Source organism: Abramis brama, assembly GCF_963993115.1.
Source record: "Abramis brama genome assembly, chromosome: 25".
Classification (NCBI taxonomy): domain Eukaryota; kingdom Metazoa; phylum Chordata; class Actinopteri; order Cypriniformes; family Leuciscidae; genus Abramis; species Abramis brama.
The window spans coordinates 25,108,083-25,120,825 of record NC_139987.1 but is presented as its reverse complement, the minus strand read 5'-3'; the positions used below and the strand labels follow the sequence as shown (position 1 = coordinate 25,120,825).

At 35.6% G+C, this 12,743-nt stretch overlaps 1 protein-coding gene across 1 annotated transcript in view; it reads right to left on the bottom strand.

Moving 5' to 3' along the window:
• The window catches only part of cntnap3 (contactin associated protein family member 3), a 127,352-nt gene that overhangs the window by 95,180 nt on the left and 19,429 nt on the right, over positions 1 to 12,743 (bottom strand). Inside the window, exon 2 of the mRNA XM_084105379.1 lies at positions 4,694 to 4,804. Coding sequence (XP_083961505.1) covers positions 4,694 to 4,804 — 111 coding nt within the window. The remainder of the gene's footprint in view (positions 1 to 4,693; positions 4,805 to 12,743) is intronic.

Sequence of the window (12,743 nt, the reverse complement as noted above, 5' to 3'; positions counted from 1 at the left end):
GCCTGTCGACTTCATTGTCTAGACACTTGATGTTTGTCTTCTTCTGTAAGTACTTCAGGCTAAATTAAATGCCAAGATATTAGTGGCTCCATCAGAAGCAAGTGAGATTTCAGAAAATCAATACAAATCTTAAACCAGCACCATACAGGACTCGGACTAAAGGTCAAACTGGGGGGCACGTAAAAGTTTTGGAAGCATGTGGAAAATAACAAATAGTTTGAGATTCCTCCGGGCTGATGCCTGGATCAGGTCAACAGGCACTTACAGTGAAGACGAAAGTGTTTGCAATCTCAAACCACACGTACAGAAAAGCCCATTTATTTTTAAAGAAAGGTGCAAGCCAAACATCTCACAAATGTTTGCAAGGGATTTTTCATCCCAGAATAAACATTCTGCCATCATTTACTCACTCTCGTGTCATTCCAAACCTAATTGACCGCCTTTCTTGTGTGGAACACAAAATGTGATATGTTGAGAAATATCTAAGGTCTAATATTGTTCTTCTTTAAAGGGTAACTCTCGCCAAAATGCAACCTAGGCTCTTTTTGTTAATCTACCCGAGGCAAACTTTCGTGTAAAAGCATAATTAGAATGGAAACGCCACTTTTAAGTTTAACCGTATTTTAACCGTATTTTCGTTTTCGGTCAAATTGCCTTTTGAATGGGAGTGCATGGGGCACTTCTATGATAGCATCGAAATCGCTATTTTTAAAACCCTAAGAAGGCTCGACACAACATGAAACTTTGCTCGAAGTATCACCAGAGGCTCTACACATGAGCTCCAGCATTGACTACATTGTTTGTGTACATAAGAGTTTACAAAAAAAAAAGATTTTGAACGACTCACTGTCTCTGTGTCCACCGGCATTTTGACAGTCAAAAATAGTCGATCTCCGAATGCGAATAAACTGACTCTGAATTTTAGTATTGCTTTTTATATGAGCATCCTTTTTCAAATACAAGGTCAATATTGATTTTCACTAACGACAAAACAACAAATTATCCGTGAATTTATATGGAACTAAGCTTTAGGAGCTTTCCATCTTTCCTCTCCTCCCTGTTACGTTGCGTTCGGAGATCGACTATTTTTGACTGTCAAAATGCCGGCGGCCGGAAACAACAACAGCTTCAGTGAGTCGTTCAAAATCTTTCTTTTTAGTAAACTGTGTACACAAACAATGTTCTCAATGCTGGAGTTCATGTGTAGAGCCCCTGGTGATACTTCGAGCACAGTTTCATGTTGTGTCGAGCCTTCTTAGTGTTTTAAAAATAGCGATTTTGATGCTATCATAGAAGTACCCCATGCACTCCCATTCAAAAGGCAATTTGACCGAAAACGAAAATACGGTCAATCTTAAAAGTGTTGTTTCCATTCTAATAATGCTTTTACGTCAAAGTTTGCCTCGGGTAGATTAACAAAAAGACCCTAGATTGCATTTTGGCGAGAGTTACCCTTTAAGGGTGAGTAGATGATCACACAACTTAAATTTTTGACTAAACCATCAGTTTAAAGCAAATTTGTTAAATGACTGGCTTGTGTGAAGTGTGCTTGATGTATAGTTTTCTGTAAAATCTGATTTGAAATGACATAGATTGTGAAAAGCGCTATACAAATGAAATTAAAGTTAGTTAGGTTTAAAATGACCGAAAACAATATTAAACAGTGTTAGCTATGCCAAGGTCATGGGTTTGATTCCAAATACATACATGTAAAAGGAAAATGAAGACAGAAAAGTAGAGACAGACTGAAATTCTTATTACAAACATCTCAGCTTCATTTTCTCAGCTCAATTTGAGAGGGAAGTGGGGGGCATTTTTAAATGCAATTTCTCCCATCCTAAAATAAGATAATATATCATCCAGCCTTAAAATGAATCAGGGAAAAAACCCCAAAACTGATTAAAAAAATAGAAATAAGCTGATTAAGAATCAAAGACATTAAAAAAGCCCTCCAAACCAGAAGCCCATCTCTCTCACACAGCCCACGGATCCCGCATCTTCAGTTGGTTTTATTCTGAGCTTGTTGAGTTTGATGCAGGTGAGCGGATGAGGTGACGCTTCTCTCTACGGCCTCAGAAACATCAGACCGGATCCTGCAGGCTTTGAAGGGTGCTGCTCTCAGAGCCTCCTACACTGGTGTGTTTGTTTGTGTGTGTGTGTGTATAAAATCAAAGCGTGCACCTTTGAAGGCTATTTTCCATGAGGAACAACAATTACTCTCCCTCCTACTACAGTCATTAATGTTCTGAGCTTCTGAGGAAAGCATATTTGCACTTAACGCAGCGCTGCAGAAACCTGTAGGCTAAAATGATTCTTTAAGTCTAGCTATTACCTCTTGAAATGGCAAGCGGGCTGTTCTTTGAATTCATCTGTAATGTGGTCACTTGTCGGTTGCATTCACTCACACACCGAATGCCACAATTCAAGCGCAACTAATGCGATAAACCGCTGAATCTTACTGAACCTGATGAGGTCCCATAAATGACGCCAGATGCTCATAGACCCACGAGGATTTGCATGCTTAAATGGACAGTTTTTGGCCAGAATAACCTTCAAGTTGCATCTGATTTTGAAAGTTCAGTTTATCAACAAATAATATATTTTATGGATCTAACATAACATAACATAACATAACATAACATAACATAACATAACATAACATAACATAACATAACATAACATAACATAACATAACATAACATAACATAACATAACATAACTGTGTGATGAGCATTTCTGTCTAAAAGTAATTGTTTTATAAATGTAACTCAAAAGCAAAGCAGAATATAAAGTTCTGCCCTAGTGAAATATAAATATACTAAAATGTATTTGAGAAACATTTATTTTATGCTAAGTATACTACAAATACATTTACATATTTATGTACTTAACATAAATACCCGGCAATTGTACTTTCGGTATACTAAATTGGTATACTTAAAATCTACTAAATTAGAACAACTAATTTTGTGCTTAATGTGCTTTAGTTATCCGGAAATAGTGCTGAGGTCCAACTAAAGATATACTGAAGTATATTTGATTGTGCTAAAGAGGAATTACTGCAAATATACTTTAGGTACGCTTTAAATATCTTGCGTTTAAAGATTGCTATTATACAGAGATCATACTATCTTTATTAATAATGATATTCAAAAACATCTTAGGCTTAATATTAAGAAATGTGCATTGTGCAATAAGGAAGTACTCCAAATAAAGTTGAATTATAATATTTATATCAGTAAGTCTCAAGTGATATGTCAGTAAATATGTTAAAGGATTTGTAGTATACTTAGTTTGAAATAAATGTATTTTAAATACATTTTTGTGCAAGTTTTTTCCACAAACAAAACTGAGCCTCTTTCAACGCCACTTACATGATAAACCAAATGATTAGTTTTTCCTCAGAAGTGATCATTAGATCAGCCTGGCACAGTGTGAACATGACTGGATATCCAGATCATATAAATTAGAATATAAAGTGCCAGTGAGATGCACTGCAAACATTTTTCAAAACCCTTAAAACAGATTATTTATTTTTTTATTTATTTAATCCCACAGATTTAAATTGAAGCTGATAAACAAGTCACATCTTGAGACCAGGACCCGTGTAACAGAAACTACCAATCTTAATTCTATCCTACGTCCCATGAATTATGGGAGTAACTTCTGGTAAACTAAACAATCAGTGAAAGGCAATAATGAACGCAATAACACTTTCAAAAAAACTGTGTACAATCAAGTGGCATTATTCTACTCACCCTTCAACCATCGAACATTAAAAGAAAACTAAACCGTGTAAAAGCATCACCAAAATACTTTCAATAAACCACGAATGGCCCTAAAAGCTCAATATTACAGACAGGTTAAATATCACTGGAGTAATATTTGTCTATATTATGTAACATACGTTGCCTTAATGTTCATTAACTTTAGCATTAAGTGGTAATATTTCAAAGTGCTTTCCATCACTTTGACTAACACATTGTATTTAGCAAATATTCGCACTGTTGATAGGGATTAGAAGTGAAAAGACGATTACATTTTAAAGCATCTGTGTGAAAACAAACCTGGAAGGTGAGGTTTTCGGGAGAGAAAAAAAGAGATTCTCAGTGCAATCCAGTGAATTATTCATGGGATACATTGTAAATGAAATCGGGAGAGCAGACCACGAATGCGCAGTATAATATATGTTTGTCTTTCATACTGTTACAGTCGAATACAAAGAAAATAATCAGGAGGAAAAGAATGCAAAAAAAAAACTCGTCATAGATATTCTTATGAGACCACGTCACATTAAAATAGCAAGCGTTATGTTATTCTTCTGATGTCTGAAAATAAAACATGAAGGAAAATTGATAACTGATCTGATTATCTGTAGCTCAACTTTATCATTTAAAATGATTCATTTGAGTCTTTTTGAGTGGAAGTTCCCTAAACCGGAAGTACAGTAGGGTCATCAGGAAAAAGGAGGAAAAGGTGGATACTTTAGCAACCACATCGCAGCAAGTTAAAAAACAATCAAAACTCCCAAACATCCACATAGCAACACCCTGGCAACCATCAACAGCTGCCTCACACTATGGTGGCGAGTTTCACAAAACCGAGTTTAATCATAACACATCAAACAAAGGTGCAAATGCAGAAGCAGAAGTGTCTCTTTAGCGGTGAATAATGAGTAAAGGTGTTGAATTACCATCTCTGCGGTTGAGTTTGGCGAAGCCCGGCCCATGACTGCTCGACAGCTCCGATGAACTTGTGAAGACCGACTGAGGCAGACCGGACACCAGCGGAGAATCACAGCTCTCTACAGACACACATCGACAGACAGAGTTCACATATATACTGCTCAAAAGCTTGGGGTCAGGAAATTAATACTTAATTAATACATAGCAAGTAGGCTATGCATTAAATTGACAGTAAAGACATTTATATTGTTACAAAAGAATTATGTTTCAATGAAATGCTTGTTTTCAAAACAACAACTTTCTATTCATAAGAATCCTGAAAAAAAAAAAAAAAAAAAAGTATCATGGTTTCCATAAAAATATGAAGCAGCACAACTGTTTTTAACATTGATAATAACCAGAAATGTTTCTTGAGCAGCAAATCATCATATTAGAGTGATTTCTGAAGGATCATGTGACACTGAAGACTGGAGTAATGATGCTGAAAATTCAGCTTTGATCACAGGAATAAATTACAGTTTACAATATAGTCACATAGAAAACTGTTATTTTAAATTGTAATATTTTTACAGAATTTTTGATCAAATAAAAGCCTTGGCCAGTAGAAGAGACTTTTTTTTAAAACGTTAAAACATCTTTTTTTTGTCACAACGCTGTGTTGAAGAACCAATGATGAAGGCAAAGATTATCTTTAATAAATCTACATGAAGATAAATCACACAAAGAGAACGCTTACATCACAGACGAGACCCAACAGCAAATGAATAAACAGAGGACTTAAGTATACAAGCAAATGAGGATAATTAACAACACACACCTGAACTAAATGACAACTAATCAACAGTGGAAGAGGTGCAAACTGAAAACAGAGTCCAAACTAAGTGAGAGTGTGACACTTTTACAAAAATCTGTATGTTCCTGAATGTCTTCTTTGACGTATACAGTAAAAGCACTTTGTAAACATTGTTACATTTTCTTCTTAACCTCAACACTGCATACAGTACAGTACAAATTAACGTTTCAGAACATTAGTTTTTCATATTCAGCTGCATTGACAGTTTCAATTTTACCAATAGAAAATACATTATACAATAATTGTAGTTATCCAAGTGATGCAAAAAAACAAACAAACAAAAAAACAGGGAAAAGAAGATGAAACCTGGGGAAATAAAAGTAAAAAAAATAAAATAAAATGACTTTATGCTTTATGTAATACTTGATGCTTAAAATCATTTGTTTAAAAGTAAACATGAAGCAACCCATTTACTTCCATAATGTGTCATACTTCTGGGTAAAACATTATATTATACAAGAAAAATAAAATAAAGGCAGTACTTTTGGAATGGGTTGGATGGTGAGATCAGTAAAGTTGAGGAAAGTTGTATCAGAGATTTTGATAAAAGTCTATTTTTAAATAACATGCAATTACATATACCAGTCAAAACAAGACCCGGAACATGCATTAAATAAGTAAATAGAGTCAATTTTGATTTCATGTTGACTTTAACGACAGCGAGACCGTTTGTAAATATCAGGACGCTCACATTCGCTGACATTTCCCAGAAACACTGCAAATTTACCTCCTCACATTAGCGCTCTGAAATTGGGGCACTAGAAGATGTTTTTCCAAGCCCATCCAGCTATACGGTTATTATTCAAGTTCATGAGAAATTTAAGACTGTTTAAAATGCTCTTACCTACAGAAAAAAGGTCCTTTCCACAAAGCTGACCCATTTTCCTCCATATGAAACACTCGGTCAGGCAACCTAATTTATATAAAACTAAGCTTCTTTTTTTCCAAAGCGCATTATTTATATATATGTGAGAGTCTGAGCCTGTTAAAGCCATATTTCTTTACTTATTTAAAGAGAAAGTGTGTGTGTGTGTGTGGATATTTTGTACATTATTCCTCTAGTTTTATATAACAAACCGCACGTAACCGTAGTCTTGTTTGCATTCCCACTAGAATACAATAACACTCCCTATTACTTTTATGGTGATAGTTATTCCCAGAGCGCGTACTGAATAATATACGTCGGAACATAATTGTTCTTCTCCTGGTTTGTATAATCAGCTTCTGAAGCTCTATATAGTGTGTTTGTCTAGTGTGTAAAGCACAGGAACAGTCAATAGGCCCGAGCTGGACCGCTGCAATAAGTCTCAGTCACACTGTTTGCATCGAGACCGTACGGTTTCTCAAACAGTGAAAGCTCTGGGCTCAGTAGTGATTTTGTCATTTTTTTCCTAAAACACGTTCTTCTTGCACATAAACGGTTATTCTTCTCTTCTTTTGGGTGTATTCAGTGAGGCAAACAGAACAGGGGGCAGTTCCAGCCGCCGATCAATAGATTCTGCGGTCGCTGATTGCGGAGAAGATTGTGTGGCAGGATCATGTGACACTGAAGACTGGAGTAAAGATGCTGAAAATTCAGCTTTGATCACAGGAATGAATTACATTTTACAATATATTCACATAGAAAACCGTTATTGTAATAATATTTCACAATATTGCTGTTTTTACTGTATTTTTGATCAAATAAATGCAGCCTTGGTGAGCAGAAGAGACTTCTTTCAGTAACACTGTCAATGTGTGAATGTCTTTGACATAAAAGCACTTTTTAAACATTGTTATATTTTCTTTTTAACCTCAACCTTGCATAAAGTACAGTACAATTTTACCTTTGAGCACATTAGTTTGTCATATTCCAGCTGCAATCGACAATGATTAAATTTTAGTTATATAAAATACATTGTACATTGTTCCAACACTGTAAAAAGTGAACAGTTGGATCAACTTAAAAAAATTACTTCAATTGGTAACACCTAAAGAAATTAAATTATCACATTTTATCGTGAAAAACGTGATAATTTAAGTTGAGAAAACTTAATTTCTTTAGGTGTTACCAATTGAAGTAATTTTTTTAAGTTGATCCAACTGTTCACTTTTTACAGTGAAGTACGTTTGATGCAAAAACTGGAGAAGATAAAAAAGAGGGGAAATAAAAGTATGAATGAATGGAATGAATGAATTGTAAAAAACTGTTTTAAAAGGTAAATGAAGTAATAGGTTACTTCTACACAGAAATTAGATTAAGGGTGTGTTCACACTTGCTGTTCGGTTCGCTCGGTTCGTTTGGACCGGACCAAAAAACAACACATTTAGTCCTGGTCCGCTTAGCATTCACACTGGCATTCTAACACCGAACCTAAAGGCATAGGGATTTGTTCACAACCTGATTAGTCGGCTTTTATGATGTATATTTCGTGACTGAACTTACTGAACATCCAAAACAGTGCCGTGTTCAGGGATAAATGCGCTCTTGTGTGTGTGTGTAGCTACATATGATGGTATTCTGACCAGCTGAGAACTCGTGAAGAGCCTTTAAAATGTGTAAAGGAGTCAAAACAGCGTCAGGAATCACACACACACACACACACACTGAGGAGAAGCAGTTCTGATGTGTGATGGACAACATCACGACTATGATGAGAAAAAACAGCTATGGTTGGGCATTCTGTCCTTTTTAGAGTCGCATCTTGTGAAATCATGTCCTGTTTTCTAGGGGTGTAACGATACACGTATTCGTATTGAACCGTTCGGTACGAGCTTTCGGTTTGGTACGCATTACAAACCGAACGGTTCGTTGGACCATTTTTCCTGCCGACCAAAATTTCGTTCAAAAAAGTGGAACGAAACTGCGCTACTCCTTATTTTGTGCTTCACGGACCATTTATCAGTTATCAGACCAATGCAGCGCGAGCCGATCTTGATCAAGCGACACTGTTACTACACAGAGATGCTGTAAAGAACGCATTTGAATTCGCCACAGAAGTAATAACATCGCTGCGAGATCTAGTGAGAAGCATTCACATTTCTCCGTTATTAACGGATCAAACAGCGCTGACGTGGAAACCAGGAAGAAACTAACATTGTGCTTTCGAGTAACGTCGGTTTTATTTCGACATTATGAATAAAATTGCTGCCCTCAAATGTTAATCTGAAATAAAATACAATATACTACAATATTACATTTCATTTTTTTTTTATAAGGAGCTGTTTTTGTTTTAAAAAACTTATCAAACTTAACTTATAAAACTTATAAAACTTAAACTTTGTATGTAAAAAATGATCATACTTTATGATGTTAGTTTTAATTAAAAAAATTTAAATCAAGGAAATTTCTCTGGCATTACTTTCTTTTTGCTGTATCGAAAACGTACCGAACCGTCAAACCAGTGTATCGTATTGAAGTGTGAACACCCCCTAAACAGAGAACAAGGTTTTGCAGCTTCTCAAATGTTTAGACTGAGGGAAAAGACTCACATGTGTCTCTTCTAGAGTTTCCCAAAATGTCTGCAATCAAAAGTCAGAAATCTCAATGTAAACTCAATCATCTCTCATCAAATGATCTGAGCTGCTCTCCATGTTCATTTTATATCTATAATCACTGCATGTCCATTTTCTCATTTCAGTTTTATCTCTCTGTAAGGACCTTTAGGAGAAACATCTGACATACCAACTATGAAACAAACAAACCTGCACTATGAAAGAGCAACAACTGAGCAATGAAATTGAATTGAAACGGATGTTCTCAAATGAATCGACTTGTTCCCGAGAACCTCTTGAAGTTTATTATGGAGAAGGAAATGAACGGAGGATGCCAGCAAGACGTTTTTGATTGATAGGAACCCGTAACATCCTGACAGATATGAAGGCCACGCTAATCTCCGCTCTGCGTTTACAATTTGCTTCCCAGTTCCAGAAACACCTCGAAGTCTAAATGACACCAGGAGAGCAGCGCTAATGATGATAATTCATCATACACGCGGCCCGCGATGTGATAAAACCTCCTCATAACATTTAATATCACTTTAACATATTCAGACTTATCCGAGGACGCAGTGACAACCGAACGTTCCCCTCGTTTCTCTCGCAACAGCTGCTGAGGGACTATTACACCATTTCACACAGTCAAAGAAGAGTTGAACTCAAGAGATGAAAACAAGGAAATCAATTCATGAACAAGGAAGTTAAAATGAAATCAAGACAAACTCAACAGTGCAAGTTAGACATTCTTCTCTGCCAAACGTTTTTTTTTTCTCATTGAATATCCGGTTGTATTCACACATGCATATGATTATGCAATTAAAATGAGTTAAAAGCTGGTTCATGCTGACATGTTTATGTTGTCATTAAAAATGTGAGCAAGGGGTTGTGAATGTGCATTTATAAAACAGATTGTGCATGTGTGAGCGCATCTGTTTTCGCACTGGCCTCTGTTTTCCCTGTGCATGCGAGCCAATTCATTCATTGTTCTACACAATGATTAGCAATGCGTCTTTATACAGCTCATGTGCATTGATTGGACAGGTTGGAGATGGCTTCAGCCAATAGCACGTGTTCAGAAAGGTTTCTGTGTCCAATAATTGGCAAAACAGAGCGAGTGATGAGCTCTTCAGAGACTTCCCTCAATGATGGCATCTCCATCTTTTCATATTGATTCTGACAAGCCACTTGATGCAATCAGCAGCACTCTAAATGCAAATAAAACCAGATTAATACATTCTCAGCATTCATGTCATGCGCGTGAGGTGCAACATGGGATGCTTTGTACACAGTATTGAAGGAGGCCACTTGTTGGCAGTTTTTTACAACACATCCATAAAAAATATTAATAATAATAGTAATAATAATAACAATAATAACAGTGCATAAAACATGTATTGATATTTTAAAAAATGAAATAAAAATTATCAAATTATGTGAAAAAATACAGAATAATGAAAATAAAAAAACAACAAATAAATATAAACAAATAACTTAAATAAAAACTAATGAATACAATAAATATAATAAAATATTTTTGGAAAAAAAATGATAATAAAATAAATAAATAAAACAAAATAAATATTAACATTTAAAAAAAAAAAAAAAAAAAAAAACTATAAATAAAAACAGACAAATAAATGTAAGCAAATAAAATAATAAAATCAAAAATAGATAAATATAATAATAATTACAATAATAATATAAAATGATAAAAAATACAGAAAATAAATAGAATATGAATAAATATAGAATAATGAAAATAAACAACAACACATAAATATAAAACAATAATTTAAATAAAAACAACAAATAAAATAAATATTACTAATAATAATAATACATAAAAGTATTACTATTTAAAACAAAAACAAAATTTAAAACTAAACAGACAAATAAATGTAAAAATCATTAAAACAAAACAAAAACAGTTGAATAATACTATGTATCAACAACAACAACAATACTAATACATAAAATAAATATTAATATTTAGAAACAAAAAAAGGAAATCATATGTTGGCACAATTCATATGTCTAAACAACTAATTTCAAGCATTTAAGGGGAATAATTCAGATTTTTGCAAGTTCATGAAAGACAAATTCAGTGAAGTGTGTCCCAGTTTACAGCACACCATGTTACTGAGCGTTTACCATACTTATATACTAGATGTTTATATCATGCACCAAGGCACTTCACAAATACAATGGTATTACCACCACAGTAATGTCCAAAAAGTAATAGCACGTGCTGTTTTCTTGAGATACAGTGCATTATGGAGATCTCATATAAAAGCCCCGAGGTGTTGGACAGTAAGAGGAGCAGATCCAGCGTTAACTGTATGTCACAGTCTGTGAAGACGAGGATACGTCTAAACCCCCGCGCGTCTGAAGCTGCCAGAGCTCTGCGACTCAGTGAGTAATGCTGCTATCTGATGAGTGGCTACATCCAATCTGCCCCCATTATTTATTCAAACTTACAAAGAAAGTACTGAGCAAACTCCCGGAGCCACATACTGTCAGCACGTCAGCCCCGGCACATCTCGCTTTGATCCGAGCCTTTATCTCGGGTAAACACACCTGACAGCAGGGCCACAACGCAGGGAATTATTCTGTTTAACAATGCAAAACAATTAAGGAAAAATGTCATGATGACAGACTATCTTCTAAGCACAATGCACGCCCAGACATCAGAAACACATCAGCAGCCATCAGATTAACTCAAAGCTACATTATCTAACAAGGTGGGCACACGCGTCAAGAAAGCCATGCATAATATATAAATAGCGAGACAAGCGCAGCCTTGCTAGAAACAAAACATGCATAACGAAATGCATATGAGACGACACATTCCTCTTTTTATTCTTCTATCCATATGAATGCATTGTTTTCCTGTGACATATTTCCCTGCATCCTAACAGCTTTGACATCATTACGGGGAGAAACTTAAGATTCACCGAGACATTTTCCATCTGTTCTTTCGCTTAATTCCCTGTGCTATGCAGCACATATGAATTATGCAACGAATAAATATCAATTGACGCTGCCAGTAGAAGTTAACGAAGAGAATTGGTTTGTAACTCAATACATCTAGGTGTGCATTCATCTTGCACAGATCTCAGCGGAAGTTTAACCTGTTTTATCGTCCAGCAGGTGGAAAATGTCCTGTTCTATTGCATATGAACCCCATTCGTTTCTGACTTAAAAAGAAATGGCCTGAAACCATTTTTTTCTGCAGCAAAAACTTATTTTTCTGTAGCATTCATAATTCAGCACTAGTTGAGATTATCATAAGCTCTGGAGTCAGGCCTGATCGGTGGGTGGTAGTTTGTGTTCTGGGCTTATACGGACGCCTGAGACGGCATGACTTCTGAAAGCGTTCTTGATCAAACGTGTGGCATTAAGTCATATTCCTCTGGATCTCCCGCTCACTCGTGTCATGCTATTTTTAAACCGCATGGCTGCAGAGAGCATCACTGGTGTTAAAGTCCTTACAGTCCTTCAGTGGGTCTGTGCAGCACTTCAGATTCAGAAAAGATGACAAACCCTTTTCTTTGTGCTGTGTAGGGGACACCGGGGCTAGTTGTCACAAAAGTCAAATCACACAAATGCCTGTTTTCTCTATTAACAGTAACTACACTGAACAGGAATGCAGGTTAAAACTGCACATTTTAGAGTGGCCTTTTATTGTGGCCAGCCTAAGGCACACCTGTGCAATAATCACACTGTCT